The 20515-nt window shown below is 32.4% G+C and overlaps 1 protein-coding gene across 3 annotated transcripts in view; it reads left to right on the top strand.

Moving 5' to 3' along the window:
• Window positions 1–20515, top strand: part of GRIK2 (glutamate ionotropic receptor kainate type subunit 2) — a 774206-nt gene that overhangs the window by 560782 nt on the left and 192909 nt on the right. For all 3 annotated transcript variants that reach the window (XR_005217912.1, XM_037843288.1, XM_037843289.1), the window contains one exon: window positions 14478–14701. Coding sequence is in view for 2 of the 3 variants with exons in the window: in XM_037843288.1 (XP_037699216.1) it covers window positions 14478–14701 (224 nt within the window). In the remaining variant the exon portion in view is untranslated. The remainder of the gene's footprint in view (window positions 1–14477; window positions 14702–20515) is intronic.

The following is a 20515-nucleotide window of genomic DNA, read 5'->3' as shown; positions in this document are numbered from 1 at the left end:
ACCTGATATAAGGTGGACCAGCCCTATTGGAACTTTCTTTGATCGAGTGGCTCATAATTAAAAGTAAATTCATCTTGTTTATTGATGCAGAGCCATGCTCTCCCTCCATTTTCCCTGATCCTTCTCTCTGCTCCAACCTCATCTTCAACAACAAAATGATTAAGGGTGGAACCAAGGTCTCCGTGTCCCCAAGCATGGACCTAAGGCCTTGAATACCTGTACAAGTATGCTGAGGAACTTTGGGCAGGCAAAGAACTTAAATTTGGATGGCTTTATTGGATACAGACACCCAGGGCACCATCTTACCCAGGGGATGGTCATTAACATTTTGCTAATTAAATTGGGGCAGGATTGGTAGTGGAGAAGGGAACCTAGCATGACCTTGTATGAAGGGTCCTTTGGGCCAATTCAGTATACGATTGTTATTGCTTCTGTATCTGAATGTATAAAAGGAGTTCATCTGTAAATACGCTGTCCCATCGGGTCCAGAGGTTATTTTCCCAACAAAGAAGAATTACATGTAGAGAAGTGTTAGTTTCCTTGGGATGCCACAACCTAATGACCCTTTTGAACTAGAAGTCTCTGTGACTGATGAATTTATGTGCTGGTTAGAGTGCTCCACCTGGAGAATTCCCTTAGAGTTTTGGACTCACCTCCCTAACATAACTACCAGGTGCATCCTTTGTAAAAGCAGCTAATAGTTTGCTACTGTACTCTTGTTGAAACTAAATGCTTGATCCACAGAGATCTTGTGAGTGTCTGGCCTGATAGTCCTATTTGTCATGGGTCAACTTGGACTCAATGACTAACAGGGTGAGAAGGGTTCCCAGAACATCATTTGCTAAATGGAAATAGTATATTTAAGAATTCAGCCAGCCAGGCGTTGGTGACAACTTGGCTTTACATGAAAAAGTTGTAGCTATCACTTTGTTGGACTTTAAACTCCCATCCCACTATCTAAAAGAAAGCTACTAACTTAAGAGGGCCCTATGTTCATAGAGATTCTTCTAAATAGCTGGGCTTGGTTCTTGTAATTTGATGGTATCCACTGGGCTGCTGTGTCCGCTCAGCCTCAGTGCTAGCTGTACAGAACCAAAACAGCCTTTGATCTTTCTGATTAGTGGACAGAGCTCAAGACCATTCCCATAACTCTGGCTATGATGCTTAGGCAATTGACAATGGGCTAAATGTTTTGTCTGCCTCCAGGAAAACTACACAATGGCAGATTAAATATACTCCTCTCTGGGATCACAGACTGTGGAATCAAATTATGACTGCTGATTAGACAGTCTGGGTTACTAATGAGCTCAGAATCTATGCTTTTTAACTGTTATATTGATCTTTCTCACCCATAGCTTAAGTTCTAAGAATTTCATGATCTTCTTCTGCACTGATCTCATCCTTGTACAATTCATTGTATTCTTATAGTTCCTCTGAGTATTTCTTACTTCAAGGAATCTTGCATAAGCTCCAAGAGGGATAATGTTTAAATATCTTTGCTTCCCCAATCTGCTTAGTCTACCAGTAAATATTGATTGATAGATCCTTTCATTTTACTTTGCAGTTGAAAAAATAGAAGGTTATTTTAATTTACTATGGGATATATTTATGTGAGCTTTTTACATCAGTAGAGGAATGGTAATTATCTTCTGAAACCATGGATAGTTAATGTTTTTATAAGTTAGTGTGTTTCAAGTCTTTTTTGTTTGCTTGTTTCTGCTTCTACAGGAATATAATCTGTGTATAAGATTATTGCTTCTTAATCTTGGAAAAACTACATGAATATATGAGAAAGATAAGAATTGATAGTCTTGAAATATAGTAGGAAACGTTTTATCCAATAGGTTATTTAATATTTGATATCAGAGTTTACATTTCAATTGTTCAGGTTAAAAATACACTTATGAAAGGGGAGCTTATTTTTCCTTAACCTAAAATTATGAAATATATTGGCTGCTTTTCAGAAACTAAAAAAGCAAAACAGTCCTTTAACCATTTACTCATTTATGTTCTAATTCTATATGTTATATTCTACAATTCTATATCTTTATTATTTACAATTGTATTTTATTTCATTACTGAAGGGTTTTAACACAGATTATATACATTTAAATGACATGAGTTGTTTTACCTTAATGGAACAAATAATATATTTTCATAGCACAAAAATTATAAAATGTAGAAATAATATGGGAAAACACTGCCAATCTCAGAGACAAACACTAACATTTTACTAACATTTTGCAAGATTCAAGTGGGAAGAGGTGGGAGAATTAGAGACATTTTTGCTCTTCCCCTAGCATGCCCAGCTGGTTTCCACTTCAGCTCCTTTACAGTTCTCAATTCCCTTTGCCAGGACAGCTCTTTGCTCAGGTTCTGACAGGGATCTATACCCCTGACTTCATTCAAGTCTGGGCACAAATGTCAGGGCCTTGGAGAGGTCTTCTCTGTCCACCTTATCAAAAATAGCACCTTCTTTACTCCTACTCATCCTCTGATCTTCCTTTCTGCTTTATGTTCCTCTGTAGTGCTCTTTACTATATGAAATTATATTCTATACATTTTTTTTCATATTTAGCATCTGTTTCCTTCATTTTGTATGGCTTCATTGCAAGCATTGAGAACAGCTCTTCTTACTGAAAAATCACTCAATAATGAATATTTGTTGAATAATAAGTAAATTAGTGAACAAGTAATTTCAAATAGATGACAGAATTCTAAATTCCCTTGTACCTCAATAATTCTGACAAGGATTGAATAATGTGGTGTGCCAGTTTTTAAATTTATGTCCCCCAGAAAAAGCCATATTCTTTAATGCATTCTTGCGGGGGCAGACATACTAGCATAGATTGGGTTGGGACCTATTGGTTCAGTGTCCATGGAGATATGCCCCACCGAACTGTAAGTGATAACTCTGATTGGATAATTTCCATGTAGGCATGGCCCCGCCTATTCAGCATGGGCCTTGTTTAGTTTAGTGGAGCAATATATAAGCTCAGACAGAAGGTAGACATTTTGAAGACGGCCGTTGGAAGCTGATGCAGACATTTTGGAGAATGCCATTTTGAAACACAACCTAGGAGCAAGCAGACGCCAGCTATGTGCCTTCCCAGCTAACAGAGGTTTTCCAGATGCCAATGGCCTTTCTCAAGTGAAGGTATCCTTTGTTGATGGACACTTTATGGCCTTAAGACAGCAACTGTGTAACCAAATAAACCCCCTTTTATAAAAGCCAATCCATTTCTGGTGTTTTGCATTTCGGCAGCATTAGCAAACTAGAACATATGGTTATAGTTAAACCTTTACAAATCTTAAGTAAATACCACAGACTCAGGGAATTTCATCAGTCATGGAAACCAGAAAAAAATTGTTATGAAATATTTTTCCTAGAGAATTAATGGTAAAAATATCCACATGCACCACTAATAATTATTAGATGTTTAGATATGTATGTAAAAAATGTGTTATGCAAAGCATTCTGTTCTTATGGCATACATTATCCTAATTGTCTGGCTGTTTAACAAACACTATTAGGTTCTTTGTGTTCATTTTGAGTATACAAACATAATACAGATTTTAAATGAAAGAGAAAAAAAATAAACTTATATTTTAGATGTGATCCATTCAGTGATAGGTTTGTCTGGTAATCCAGCACATGATGTAAATCTATTTACAAGAAAATTCTGGCAAAGACAAACTCTGTATAGCAAAAAGTTGTCCTTGTTTTGTTGGAAGATAGGCTGAACAGTATGTTACAGTTTTTCCAATTTTTGTTTGTTTGTTTTTTATTTTACTTGGCAAAGGTAATAAAAGAAATGAACTGAGAGCACCTTCTAGTACATTTACAAAGTTTTCAAGTGTTGGGCACCCCTCAACTTTTCTTATTCTACCACTATTAAAGAAGGAACCACTCTAAAGGTCACTTTAATTTTTAAACTCTTCAGTATAGTTTTAGAAAATCCAGAATGAAGTGTAGATAATCAGGGACACTAGGATGGGTTATAATGCCTATCACTTTCTTCTTGAGTCCATAATACTTTTTTAATGTTAACTGTGTAGAGTTTGTCTAACAGCTTCATTTTAATGCCAGGCTTTGTAGAAACTGAAATTGGAAAAATGATTTTTTTAATATAAATTCATTTGAACAATAATTGGGAAAGCCAGTAAAATTGTAGCAAAACTAAACTTTGTACATAGTTTGAGGCATTATGCAATTCTTCAAGTTATTTATTTCCATATTAATCTTCCCTAATGCCACTGTGAACATCTGAAATTAAGACTGACATAGACACCTTTGTACCCTGTACATTGCCCCAGGCCTGGCACATAGCTGAATTTTGACAATTTTTTGTCAAGAATGTTTGTTATTGTGACAAATATTTTAAATAAATGAATACAGATGAATTACTGTCCAGCTTTATAATAAGGTACCATAATAGAAAATATAATTGCACTGATTATTTACAACTATTCTCATTTCCCTATTGCTTAAAAATAGATCTGGGAATCCAATGTGCTTAATCCATTTCCATTGAAGAAAGGTTTATCAGAACAGAATTCTAAGGTCAAGATTCCTTGAGGAAGATTTTTTGTAGTTCATAGTCATCCATCTTAGTGCTAGTAGTTGTTTCTTGGTCTATTGCTTGTGATTCTGTAGCATTCAAACTGGGAAGTGAAAATGGACTTAACAGAAAATATCTAGGTGGAATAATAGTTTAAGATAAGTAATTAGGAATTGTGTGAATATTTTATGATTTCAAGAAATAACCTGAGATTTTAAATAACTTGTTATTTCTAATTTTGTACCATTTGGAAGTTTGCATACAAATTTGCTTCAACAAAGCTATCATCTGTCTCCCCAATATTTGCTTGATAAATATATAATATGTATGTCAGATACAATAAATTTTACTTTGGAATATGTACTCATGCATGATTTCAGATTTCTCTGTAACAAAAGTTTAGTTTTTTGAAATAATCAACATGAAAAAAAATGTCCCCCCACTAGTACATTAAAAACAAACAAACAAAACAAAACAAAAAAACTGAATTCTATGGAAATTTTGGAATGAAAGAAGAAGATATGACCATTCTAGTACAGGAATATTAGCACTTAGGAACTATGCAATTGAAAGATTTCATAAATTTAGATTTGGGTAAGGAATAAAACAAAACAAAAAATCAATTACAGCTCCCACCACCCCCCAGAAAAAAAAAACACCAAATTCTATAAATTTTCTGGAGCCATGACTCTTCTGAAGAGTAACCAGTTGAGAAGTCAATTTTTCGTTCTATCATTGTTGGAAGTTGGGATTTAGTCAGTATCATTTGAAATTATCAGCTGGCTTATTTAGGCATTAAAAAAGTAACAGCTGTTGAAGAAGTAGCCAAATCTATGTCTGTGTTTAATTCTTTCTTAATTGCTCCTAGTCAGGCCCTAAAAGTGAGAGAATCTCCATATTTTATAACTCAATTGTCTACTCTACCTTCCACTGTGTACTGTGTGATGACTACTAGGTTTGGTAAAAAGCAACTAAAAGTGCGTTTCTTAAATATAACCATTTTTTGTAAACATGAAAATGACCTTAGATTTCATGTAGTATATGGTTTACTTTGCTAGACTACTCAAAACAGATACCATGAAACGGGCTGGCTTTTAGCAATGGGAATTCATTAGCTTACACTTTGAGGCTGTGAGAATGTCCAAATCAAAGTGATGCTTTCTTCCCAAAGACTAGCTTCCATGGATTTCTCTCTCTCTCTCCCTGTCTCTCTCTATCCCATTTATAAAGGACTCCAATAAGAGGATTAAGACTCACCCTAGGCCACCCTTTAGTTGCAGTAACCTCATCAAAAAGTCCTATTTACAATAGGTTTACACCCACAGGAATGGGTTAGCTTTAAGAACATGATTTTCTGGAAACATACAGTACTGTGCCAGTTTGGATATATTATGTTCCTGAAAACACCATGTTCTTTTATGCAAGATGTATTAGTGTTGATTAGGTTGGAATCCTTCTTTCCATGGAGATGTGATGCAGTCAACTGTGGGCAAGATCTTTGATTGGATTATTTCCATGGGGGTTGTTGATTAAATCACTGGAGTCCTATAAAAGAGTTCACAGACAGAAGGAGCTCGCTGCAGCAGCCAAGAGAGACATTTTGGAGATGGCCATTGAAAGCAGACTTTTGCTGACACATTGCTCTGGAGAAACTAGGAGAGGGCAAAATGCCCCAAGAGCAACATTTTGAAGAATGCACAGGAGCTGAGAGAGGAGCTGGAACACAACCGGGATCAGCAAATGCCAGCCACATGCCTTTCCAGCTAACAGAGGTTTTCCCAGATGCCATCAGCCTTCCTTTGGTGAAGGTATACTTGTGTTGATGCCTTAATTTGGATATTTTCATGGCCTTCAGTCTGTAAATTTGTAGTCAAATAAACCCCCTTTATAAAAACCAATCCAATTCTGGTATTTTGCATAATGGCAGCATTAGCAAACCAGAACAAGTACCAAATTACCCACAGTATACAACACAAACAACTTATAGAAGTTTTGATTTTTCTCATATATGAAACATGATTACATATGCAGTTTTTATCTCATCAAAATTATTTTTTCTTGAACACAATCTGAATGATTCTAGCATAATAGTAAGATACAATTTTGTTTAGTGTAAAAACTAAAATACAAGTTTATCACAGAGATATTAAATATAAAACATTTTAAAAGTCATTTAGTATTATTTTGGTTATATCAAAAATAATAATCATGTACCTGGAAAATGTCACATTTTTCATTTCTTCCTTTAAGAAGAGAAGGAAGAAGAATGCATATTAAATAGATGATTCAGGACCTCTTTCATGCTGCCAGGGACAGAGATCAGAACAATAGCGGATTGAGATTGGAGGGGTGGGAGGAAAGCAGTAAAAGGTACTTCTCTCAATATCCCTATTTTCATTACTATGTGGTTCTTACAGCAGAAATGAGACAATCTAAAAGAAGTCACTGGGAGAAAAATCCATGAGAAGATAAACTCCGAGTATGCTATCTTTGAAAGAAGCATAAGGGTGGTTGGATAGAGTTAACATGAGTGAATGTTTTATTCAGTCATTCATTTAAATATATTTATTTAATGACTACTCTATGTCAGGCACTGTGTGAAGATAGAGACTTGAACAAAGCAGAGAAAGTTCTTGCTAAAAAAGGGCTTACACTCTAGTGGAAGAAACAGACAATACATCATATAATTTCAGGTCATAATATGTTTTATAGAAAATGATTATACTGTAAGCCAAAAAAGAGTAAAATTGTGAATGATCAGGAAAGACACCTTTGAGTAAGTGACATCAGAACAGACACATGGCTGAAGTGAGAGAATATACCATGTGGATGCATGAGGAAAAGCTTTCCAAGCAAAGGCAACAGTGAGTGCGAAGGCTTAGACAATAATGTGAGTGCTTGGTGAGGCAGCCAGTGTGTTTGGAGAAGAGTGAGTGAGGAGAAACAGAAGAGTGATAGGAGCTGATGTTGATGAAGTAGGAAGATACCACAAATGTAATGTTTTGTGGGCTGTGGTGAAGAGTATGAATTTTAGATATTATTATATGTTTGTTAGAAGTCATTAGAAGATTCTGAGCAGGCATCAGTGGTCTAGTATGGATTTTAAAAGATCTTTCTGATCTTTGGCTGGAGAATATACTCTGGTTGCCAAAAGAAAAAGCAGGGGATGAGTTAAGAGGTCACTGTAAAAGTCTAGGCAGTGAGACTAGATTGATAGTGGAGTGGTGTACCACAGATACAGAAAGTGAATCATGCTTTCCTAAAAGTGAGCACAGAGGCAAAATACTTGTTTATGTCACACAATATAGAAAGTTTAAGGAAGCATGGCATCATAGGCATTAAATAAATATGGAAAATTAAACAGCTTAATGTCTTCACTAAGTCAAATGGAAATGACTCCAATTTATTCATTTGTACCTACAATTTGAATTATTTTATGCATTTTAGTAAGCATTTCACAATTTCATGACCAAAAATCCCCACATTGTTTAGAACTGGTTTTTCATTGTCAAATTACAGGAACTTTCAAAAATATGAATAAGATGTTTCACTCACTAGAACATGTATTATAAAAGAATATCATTACATTTTTTCATTCTTGAGTCTTCTTAAAGAAAAGAGCTTTCTCAACATAATCAAATTTGGAGGCATTATGCAATTCATGAACTTGCGATTTGCCATCTAATTTTTGTATTAGGTAATTATAAATTGGGCCAATAAATTTCACCATTGTTCTGTGAGACTTTAAACAAGGGTTTTCCATCTGCTATGTAACTCTGTGAAAAGAATTATTCTTTCCCTAGATAGGAATTATAGGAATTATATTAAAGTGCAAATAAATCTTATTCTAGAGCAAATCCAGAAAAAAAAATTTAATTTTCTTAGTGATTTTGTTTTTAATTTTCTTTGAAAAGTTACTTTAGTAAGTTATGTTAGAGCTGTTTTCAGCAAATAATTCACTAAGCAATTCTTTGGTGTGAGATTTTGTCCAATACCCTGGGATGTTAGGTTGATAATGATTATGCATATGAAAAGGCAATTTGGAAGAGTTTCACAAAGAATGGTAGAATATTGAATTAAAACTTATTAATTTAATAAGACAGCTGCTGCTTATGCATATTTTTTAAATTTCCAGAGAGAAATACTTTATCATATTCTCAGTTTTGTGCTATACGTTTTGTTTAAAGAGAATGCCTACTGATTTTAAAGTGTTTATACTCTCAGAAGAACAGGGGTGATACAATTACAATGATATGTTCATTCAAGTCTCTCATATTTATTGATTTATATTTGAAATAGAAATAACGCAAAATCAATTATTGTTCCATGTTAAAGTATGTAGAATGGTGTATAAATGTCATAAGAAGTTACTGTGGAGAGATTATTGTGGATAGTGCTCAAGGAAGGGTACATAGGAAGAAAAGAACCAGAGATATGACTTAGGGAATTTGAATAGGTAGGAAAAAGGAAAGATAATTTTGGACAGGGAAATACAGAAATAATACAATAGCAGAAATGTTCATGATGTATTTGAGTGATTGTACAGAAAAATAGTGGGCAATGAGTGTGGCTAGGTGATCTTTGGAGACACACTTTTTCTAAACTCTCATGTGCCACATTAATGATTCTATTTTCTTTATATGTTAAAAAAGGAATCCTACTACAAATATGGTAGGGCTGTTGTGAGGATTAATGGAAGATATGGGTAAAGAATATAACATACTCTTGGCCCAAAATAGACACATTTAATGCTAGTAATTACTATGATATTCCTTTTTATTGCTACTGCCACTCTCCCAGTTCAGGCTTTTGTCATCTCAGACCCATTCTTCACTCTGCTACTCTCCCTTTCCTTTGTACTTATTATTCATATAACACAGAACAATTTTCTTCAATTGCCTGTTGTTTCTAGTTATCTTTGCATTTGCATGTCTCTTACAGCTGCAATTAGTTTGTCAGCTTCTAGAGTTAAGGACAGCATTTTACTATTTTTGAGGTCTACAAACATTGGTTGTCTACTTTATAGGTAGTTAACTTGGGGTCAGGTTATGTAGAAATATGAAAATCAGAGAAATTTAGATTTATTGTGGGGACTTAAGAGATCTAGTGTAGTCTTTTGGGCTTTTGTGTAATGCCCCTTTCTTTGGTCTTTCACAGAATCCAAGAACAAGTATTCAGCATTTTACTCTTAAAATAGTCTTATAAATTAAAGAAAAAAAAATTAATCATCATGGCAATAACAGCATGGTAAAAAATAGAATTCATTTGGTTTAACATATGAATTAAATTATGTAAGTATTTTTATCTGGAGTAAATAATTCCACTTCTAGAATGTCTTTCCTAAAAATGACTATTTCCTATTACTTTAATTTACATCAGTGTTCTTACTAAGTATTATTCATTCATTCATTTAACAAACACTTGTGTGCTAGGTACTATGTTGTTACTGGAGGATACAGACAAATAAGATGCAGCACATAATTTGCCATTCTTTTAGTTTCCGAGGGCTGCTATGACAGATACCACACACTGGTGGGCTTAACAACTGGAATTTACTGTCTCAGTTTCGGATGCTAGAAATCCAAAATCAAAGCATTGGCAAGACCATGCTTTCTCCCAGAGTCTGTAATGTTCTGGTGAGGGCTTGCTGCAATCCTTGGGGTTCCTTGGTCTACATCTCTGCCTCCTGTCACATTGTGATCTCTCTCTCCTTGTGTCTGCTCTTCTGGTTTCCGTTGACCTCGGGCTTCTTCCTGGTTGTCTCTGACTGACTGCATCCAAATTTCCTCTTGATAAGGCCTCCAGTAATGTGGATTAAGATTTACCCTGATTCAGTATGTCCATACCTTAGCTAATAATGTCTCCATAGGTCCTATTTATAGATGAGTTTTCACCCACAGGATCATGTCATGGATAAGACTAAAAACATATCTTTTGGGGGGTGCATGATTCAATCTACCACAGCTACTTTTGTGAAAAAGGAAACTTAGATGGTTTTTGTATTTCCATCAACCATGCTGGATTCCTATGAAGGACTTTTTTGAATAATTTAGTAGGAAAAACTAAAAAGGTGGGTAAAAAGCAATTAATAACCTAGGAAATGAAATAAAAGAGATTAAAAGTCTAGAATTCTAAAAATAGTTTCAAATTTCACAAAACACCAAAATGGGTGCAGTTGAAATTAGATTTTAGAAAGGCTAAAAGGAATGCTTAAATACTTTGTATTAACCAGCTGGAAATTATTTTCAAGGAGTGACTGCATTGGTCAATAATTCAGCTTGTGGTTGGCTAAATTGATAATTAACTCTCAACTGTCACACAAATGCTCCCCCTTCATATTCTAATAGGTTACAATACTAACCACCTGAGCCATGAGTTTGATTCTCATCCTACTTGAAGGAACTTAGGGGAAGGTGAGGAAAACAAAATGTATTTGTCAACATCTGCAAGGTTACGCTATGGTGACAACTCTAAAAAACTCATTGTTAATCTTTTAAAAGAAGGAAGATTAATTTCTTGCTCATATTACATGTTAGCTATGGTTGGCCAAGGCCGGGGATTAAATGGGGATTTATTCTAAATGTCCTCTTCATTCTTAGATCCAGGGTAAAATTACTGCATCTATTGTGACAGTATTCATAAAGTGTTCGAGTGACGTATATCACCAATTCACATTTTATTGGCCTAAGCAAGTCACATGATCAAGCTTGATATCGATGGGCTAAGAGAAGGTTAATGTTCTCACATGGAGGGGACCAAATAATTTGCAAGACTAATTCAATCTAACAGTGGTAATAATAAAAGAGACTCATTGATCCATATGGTTTTCTTCTTAAACTTGTTGATCCATTCAAAAATATAGTCAATAACCATAAACTAATTTCTTAACCTCAAAATGTGTATATTTTAGTCAATTAATGCATATATTTTATAACAGTTTGTTGGGAATATTTTGTCACTGCCATATTTAATCAAAAGCCCTGATCACTATTTTTGTTATAGAGTAAGTTACAATATTAATAAAAAAGTGAGCATTAGCAATTAGTTTTCCAATATGAAGTTCATGTTTATCATTCATAAATATAATAGGAAGTTTACTTAATGTGAATTGTCTCATTTTTATTTATATTTTCCCACTAAAAAATAATATATATTTTAATTTACTTTTCTCTAAAATATTTTCCCCAAAATATTAATCTGGAGTCTTTCATCTAAAGGAGCTTTTAATATTGACAAAATATAAAAAATAAAATATGAGAAATTCCTACTGGGATGTTTTACTATCCTTTTGCTAAGATAGACCTTAATTATTTTGACCATTATTTTTTTAAAAAATTACTTTATTGTTCCTTAAAATCATAAATAACTTACTGAATTTATTTTCATTAGGTCATTTCAATCTATATCTACAATGATAAAAATTTTTAAATTTGGGTTATTTAATTTTACATCAGTCTCTTTTCTCCAATTGCTTAGTCTTTAATATTACCATATTTGATGGGAACAGCACCACGATCATTGTAGGAACCTTTAATTTAGGCAACATTTTGATTGAAGTTGGATGTTATTCATAGAATATTCTACTAAGTATAAAAAAATATTTATCTTTACAGCTCCATAAGAGTCCTGAGGTCTCTTTTTTAAGTGGATTTATGGTATATATTTGGTATACAATTAGACACTGCTGATGTTTGACAATTGATATTTGATAACTTTTGTTATTAATAGAAACTGATTCATAATTAATTAAACACCAGAACACATTACATACTACTGCAGATATAGTGAAAATAGCCTCGAGTTTTTTTTTTTTTTATTAAATCTTTTGAAGTATCTACTTTACATCTTTTATTTTAAATTGACTAATTTCTTTTATAAGCTAAAGTATTATAGTATTATAGTATGAAATTATTTGGCTTTTTCCCCTTTTCTATATGGAATAGAATTTTTATTCTAGGCAATGCTAAGTAAATTTTCAAAATTGATATATACCATAATTAGTCCTATTGATTTATGCTTCTAGAACAACTTTTTTGGAATAATACAATGTTTTAACTATATATCATTTGAATTGTTTTCTAACTTGTTGACATTTATGGTGGATTTACAAAATATTTCACCAGTTTAAAGCATATTCACTTATATGCCTTATTTGTGGTAAAATTTTGCTTTTCATGGATTGCAAAGTGAAGTGGCTCATGGGTAATCCATGATGTACATTCAGTCCAAAAGACAGTGGCAAATTACCACTTTGTGCTGTCCGTTATTACCCGGAGTCTGTATTTCTTCTTTTTTCTTCTCACTTTCTTTCTCTTAGGAACTTGTTTAGTTCAACTCATCTTTACTTCCTTCCCTTTTGTCTTAGAGGGAGTGTTGTCATAGATAATACTCCCTCTGCCTCAACTCTGCACCTGAGCGCGGAGACTTGACTGCATCAATTGCTGGCCTTTCTTCCATGTGTTTCCCTTTCCATCTCTAAAAACTCTTCCATGAATCCATAAATAAATACATAATTTAAATAAGAACCTTTCCTGGCCTTGTTTTCACCTTTGATTTTTGAGATGGGAGTCATGGTTAAGCTCATGGTGTAGTATCCACCTTGGATTTATATACTGGCTCCAGTGCTCAATTAATGTTGAGCAAGTTTTCTAAATTCTTAAAATGTCAGTTTCCTTACTTGAAAATGGCAATAATAGCAGGATTGTGTCAAGATTAACAGTGACAATTTATGAAAATTTATAGAACACTGCCTGTTACATAGCAAATGCTTAAAGCAGATTAGCAATATCGTGATACCCTTCCTCAGGATCCCAGTGACCTTTTTTCCATTCTATTTTTTAGAGTTATATCTTTCTTGCTCTATAGCTACTCTCAAAGACACTTTATCTGAGCATCTGAATGCTCCTGTTTCACTACACACTGCCAACACACAAATGCACACAAATACATACCTAGGCTAATGTTGTCCGTAAATATAGCCTCTTAGAGAAGAAAAGTTTCTGCTTTAAATCCTCCAACAATGCATGAGGTCTGGAAAGTAGAAGCCCAATTTCATTCTTTTATATGTCTTTTTTTAGACTTCTGTAAGGATTTTTTAATGTATTCTCTGAAAGCTCTGTATGTTTATGAAAAATAAAGATGGCAATATAGCTTGCCATCATAGATGCCTTTGTTATTTTAAAGTATAATTATTTTTTTAATATATTAGAGCTTAAGTTCAACCCTAACAGATGGTTATAACATGATGAATGAAAAAGCATTAGCAATTTAACATATTTAAGCCAACATGGAAAATTAACAACTTCACAAAAATTGAAAAACTCATTTCCTAATGTGATTTAGATAAGACTGCAAGGATTTTCATTAAATAATATAAAACAAATTAGAGGAATTAAAAACAAAACACGGGGATAGTAAACACAATCAAATTAGATAATTTTCACAATGTTTTAACTATTTAAGTACTAAAACCAGTTAGCTAAATTCTAGAGTTTTAAAACCAGAGAAATGTTTTTTGATTACCAGCTAAATAATATGAGATAATTATTATTATGAAGATCATGTATTTATTACTATTTAGAATTTGACCAACTGTATTTAGAAAATGCATTTTTAAAGTTTAAATTTAAAATATTTATGAGAAGGTGCAACAGTACAATAATTCATGTGCTAACTGTCTAATAGTTTTCTCAGTTTTTCCTTGCTATGATGTTCATTTGCTAATTTAGAAGTACACAAGAAATAAGTAGCAAAGTAAATCAGATGCTTTACTTCAGAGTAGTTGTTTTTAACATAAACATAACTGAGGCAGAATTCTCAAGTGTAAGTCTTTGTTTTATTTACTGTGGTTGCTGGCTTCTTTCTTTTAACTTAGAAAATATTTTTTCTTTTCTTTTTTTATGTTTCTCTCTACAGAAAGCTGACCTTGCAGTTGCTCCACTGGCTATTACCTACGTTCGAGAAAAGGTCATCGACTTCTCCAAGCCCTTTATGACACTTGGAATAAGTATTTTGTACCGCAAGCCCAATGGTACAAACCCAGGCGTCTTCTCCTTCCTGAATCCTCTCTCCCCTGATATCTGGATGTATATTCTGCTGGCTTACTTGGGTGTCAGTTGTGTGCTCTTTGTCATAGCCAGGTAACATGCTCACTTTTGTGATTTTTTTGGCAATTGTTACCTCCTTTTTTCTAACTAATAATTGTCAAAAGTCACAATGGATTTTAATTTTCCTTTTCTTTATTTCCCATGGGGTGCTGAAGAATAATGAACTTTTAAGAGTCACCATCACTTACTGAAAGGTACTATGCTGCCTTTTGGGGCAGAAAGCATGCTGGTTGTGTCAGTAAGCTATAAATATGCTAGGGTTTACTATTCTTAATCAGAATTTAAGAACCAGACCAAAGCACTAGAGAATAAGAATAATTACCTCATTTCTGAAGATTTCTGTTGAGCCAGACAGCAAAATATTATGTTTTAATAATCTGATCATTTATCCAGTCATAAGAAAAACCAAAGTTTTAAAATTTAAAAGTAGGTGCTTTCTTTTTTAAGAGCCAAGGTTAATTTAAATGAAGTATTTTAGCTATAAAAAAGACTACCATGATTTTCTACATAAAAATTTTCATTATTTTCAGAGAGTAAATATAGCAGCATACAACACTGTTTTCTTTTCACTGACTCATAGGAAATGTTTCAAGTCATAGGATCAGAAAATTGATGCCTAATTGAAAATATATGTAGTTTTATAAATTTATATAATGGCTTTTTAAATCGATGCTATACTCAGTCTATGCTGATTTTGCTATTTTATTGTTACCAATGGAGGTGGAAATTTGTGTCATTTTTCATATATGATTACCATATCAAATTTCCAGCTGATAGATCATTTTATTGTGATTTAGTTTACTTTTGCCTTTATTGAGAAGATTAGAATTGTGCTTTAGGACTCAGAACTCTGTTATTATTCTTAAAGATCTCATACTTATGGTATTTGTTGAATTTTTATATTCTATCAGGCATCAAGACGATAGCTCTGAATCCAAAATGAATTAGAATTCTACGTATAATTTAGTCATGTTTATAAAATACTTATAATTTATAACAACACATGTATTTTGTGTCACATCATCAAAAATTAAATATGTGGCTGTTTTTCAATTCCATTACATATGTTATTTTGATAAAATTTATCATTAAAGACATTTGGCCTCCCTTTAACTTATTCCCTTTTTAATGAAGTTGGGTATTTTTTCTGACAATAAAAAAGTTTAGTTCATTCATTGAAAAGAGAAATAAAATCAATTATAGAAGTAGCATAAGAGTTTTAATATATTTACACATAAATAGTATACAAATTTATAATTTTCCAATTATAATATTAGCATTGGAGTGCTTAAAACAATTAGGATTTGTATTTACATGAATAGTGTATTGGAACCATATCTCCCTATAGTATTTGAAACTGTATGGTAGATCCTATTTAACGTTTGGTATTCTCCCAGAAACTTTAGGTTTTGGAGTGTGAAATTCATATACTTTTAACTACAGCTCTATCCATAGTCTATGAAAATAAAACAGCATCCCTGTACCAATTACATTTTGTTTTAATGTTACCAGGACAGAGAAATGTGTTCAGGGGTTTTTGTCATATGTGTTGAAAGAAATGCATTCAAGAGTTTCAGCTTAAGTAACCCAGTGGTTGGAGAACTCTGCACAGAGTAATCAGGAAAAATAAAATCTCCAATCTATCAAAAGAACCTTTCTTGATATCTACACACATACTTTACCTTCTTAATCTAATTAACAAAAGTTCCTAGGAAGGATGAAGCCTAGAGGAACTTGTCTTGAAACAATCCTGAAGCAATTGTGGGGGCATCTATCAAGCTGAATGAACTCTAGTCATTTCCTTGGGGATATTAAATGCAGACTTTTGGGTTCTCTTAAATTTGTATTAGGAGACTTATTTATTCCAGTGACAGTTGCTGAGTCCAAATCTTCTAAAATTAGATTTAAAAGCAAATACTCAAATTTCTGGATTATTGTCAAACTTAAAAGTATATGCAAAAAGAAGCATATGGTATGGATATATACTTAGTTAACTTCCAAATTATTTCTCATATTGATAAGCCTTCATAGATAATAACTATATATAATAATGAACTATATATAATAATAATTATTGACAGCAATATTATTTTACACAAATGAAATGCATCCATGTCATTCTGTTGGAGAACATGAAGATTGCCACAATGTGCCATTTTTAGTATCTTTATACTTCGGAGTGGTGCTGTTATAGTTTTTCATCAATGATTAAATGAATGGATTTGAAATTAAAAATATTTTGCCTTCTTATTGAACAGTATATATTTGAATTATCTCAAATACCCTAAAACATTAAGTGTGAAATTTTCATTTATGGACAAATTAATAGATATACTATTAAATAATAAATAATGTTAGATATCTTTGTACTAAGTAATAAATAATATTATGTATTACTGGTAAATAATATATATTACAAGAATATTTTATAGATGTTCTCAGAATATTTTGTTGACTTCCCAATAATATCATAATCTTGTTTAAAATATTGCCCAGTTTTTAAAAAAAATTAAAAATTCAAATTAAAAGTCCTTGAATCAGGTCAATTTACATTCTAAACTGAACCTCCACAACTAAATGATTTTTTTAAAAATTCAAATGCACTCCAACATGATCTTGAACTCTTGCTGATAAGAAAGAAGTTCTTGATGTGCAAATGCAAAAAATATGTCCAAATTTCAACTATAGAAATTGTCTTTCTTTTAAAGAGTGCCACAATATTTGTTACAATTCAAAATAAAGATTAGAATTTTGATTTTACCTATCAATAAGGATTATGTCTTATGTCGTACAGTGATCACTAATGACAATATTAATGCTGTTTTTTATTTCAAAATAAATGAGGTGTTTCCTTTATCTTTATATATACCCTTTATCTGTGTAGAAATTACTGAGGCATGAAAGACAAATTACAGTTTTTTAAAAAATGAAAATATGTGTTTCATTCTCACTGAAAATCACAGAAACAAATGTCTAAAACAAGTCCCATACCAACACTTCATGTTTATTAATTATTGAAATTTATGTCATATTAAATTTTAGAAACTTGTTTAATACCTTCTTTGGAGTCAAAATAATGTATCTCAAAATAAAAAGCCAAGAAGTGACTTAATTATTGTTAAAAAAAGGTACTCACCATTATATTAACTTCTTTTCTGATCACTATCTGATATTTTCCCTATTATTATTATTATTACAATTAGTCTTCTATATCATTCTAGTTATCAAGCCACACCTTTAATTTATTTGTTTCCATTTTAGTTTAATCATTCCATTAACCATCCACTTAATAAGTCAAATATCTGTTGAAGCTCTAGTAAGCACTAGGCAATTAAGGTTCTATAAAATATTAAAAATTAATTTGTCTCTCACCTGTTTACTAATTTATTCAACAAAAATATAATAGATAATTATAATATGCCAAGAATTGTACCAGATGCTTAAATATAGAAACACACACAACTGGATACATTCTTTTCATTAATAAGCTCACAATCAATTCATTTATTTCTGATTCAAAATATTTATTGCCTATAAATGAAATGTATTAAATATTTGATAGCCTAATTTTTATGATTACTATAAATTTTAAATATATTTTCCTAAACTGACTTGGAATATTTGGAATTTTGGTATACACACACACATATACATACACATACACACTAATTCTCATGAAGAAAAATATCCTACTGTAAAAGAAATAAAGCATTAAACAAACTGTTAGTTATCATTAGATTACTAGATTTTCAACTTACTGACTATATGTTCTATCGTAGTATTAACACTACTAATTTTATAGCAAATTAAGAAATAATAATTAGTAAAATTTATGTTTTTTTTTAATTGGATTTGAAAGTAGATTATTTTGGTGATGGCTTTTAAAAATTTCCCCTATCCTTGTTTTATAAGAAGACGATCATCTAAGATATCTTTAACAAATGCTCTAAACTTTGTTTAGCTAATATTAAGAAAGGGTTGTACAGTCTTATTTTTTTTTCTTAATATGGTTTTATATTATATGTTCTCTTGCAAAGAGTTGCATTTTTTTTATATAGCATAATGACACAATCAGCATGCTTATCCGAATTAGCCAAGAACTCTTATTTGAAGAGAAAGGATGAGCCTGTGGTACTGCATTCTTGATATAGAAGGCTTTATCTCAGGCATCCTAACGAGAGCTCTTGGTTGGAAAAAGCTTAGGAAGGATTCGTGTCCCCTAGAAAAATTAAACAAATAACAGGATTTTACCTATGGTATGGTTTCATGGCATTTATAGCAAAAAAATAGTAAGGCACAAAGTCTAAGCAGATGGTTGTTTTTGCCCTTAAACCTTCCCCCGTCTTTCTATTTTCCTTTCTTAGACCTAGGGATATAAGTGTAGAGGTGAGAATTAGTCATTTAAAATGTCTGGTTAGGGCACCCACCCCTCATACTGATAATAAGAGGTATTTTTCACCTTGCTTCAAATATTTCATTTATTAAACAACAGAACTGGTAGATCCTATTTATGAAATGAACCAACTCAAATTCCCGTAGATATTAGAGGATTTTATTCTTTTAACTATAGATATCCCTGGGATGGATAGAACTGTCAAAGGTCTGGGAGCTGTCTTGTAAATCTTGGTCTAGGGCTCTTAGTAGTTTTCTATACAGAAATGAATAACTGAGAAACAAACTGAAAAGAAGGGAATAATGGTACACACATTTCCCCTCCAACAGGATTGATGTAACCATAATATTGTTCACTAAACATATAATAATGTTGCATGTTTTATTCTAAGATTGGCGTTTTAAAATTAAATACAAATTCTGAAGCAGAAAAACAACACTATGCCAAATCTTGTAGTAAGAATACCATTACACCAAAATTTTGTAGGTTACTCAAGCGAATGAATAAATGTGATTATGTATTGGAAAAAGGATCAAAGAAGCCAAGCAATATTGCTTCACCTAGCGTTCTTAGCAAGAATAGCAAATCAAAGAATACTCAATGTGTTAAATGTATGACATTAGTTTTTCTAAGTTTAAAAGAAAGTAGGCATTTCTTGTGTGTTTTTGTGTTGAATTACCTTGCATGATTTTTAGAATATTAGAATAATGTCTACTCTATTATTGGATTAGGCAGGAGGGGGCAGTCTCCCTAGGATCTGCTTGAGGGTTTATTATTACAGTGATTGCCAAGATTGCCTTGAAATACATTTTGGCTCTATCATGGTTTGTGGTTATAAGGTGACAAGGCTATTGCCATAATGAGAGCTCTTACACTTTGAAACATATTCTGCATTTCTCTTGGAGCTCAGATGTTCTAAACAGTGTTTTTGATGGTTTAACAGAATTTAGAAAACCATATCCAAAGTGCTTGCATTAACATCTTTAATCTTGGCTCTTAACTAGTATGCAATACCTTTTCTATTCCCTGTCACAATGATGGGTGACATTTGATATACGGTGAAGGGCAGCAAAGAATTATAATGCACTTTAAAATGGATAACTGTTTTGGTGGGATGTTCAATGTTAAACTAATCTGCTGTCAGGAAGACTGTTATCATATTGAAATGAAATGCCAATTTGTTGTGTGCCTTTGCAAAGCAATCAACTTGCTCCACCTCTTACATAGAAAGCTTTTCAAATTTACCTTTCCATAACATAATTTTAGCTGTTTTTTATTCTGATTTGTTAATGCCATTTACTAATGAAGTAAATGCAGGAAAAATCATTTGTTATTCCTTTTCCCATCTAGCAATGTTCCTGTATTTTACTAAAAATTTGGTTTAAATTAGTGCCCTCCTGCTAATATGTCATTCATACATACGAAAATGATTATTAAATACTAACAAATATTAA

This window comes from Choloepus didactylus, chromosome 7 (assembly GCF_015220235.1).
Source record: "Choloepus didactylus isolate mChoDid1 chromosome 7, mChoDid1.pri, whole genome shotgun sequence".
Taxonomy (NCBI): domain Eukaryota; kingdom Metazoa; phylum Chordata; class Mammalia; order Pilosa; family Megalonychidae; genus Choloepus; species Choloepus didactylus.
This window is presented reverse-complemented; position numbering and strand designations above follow the sequence as displayed.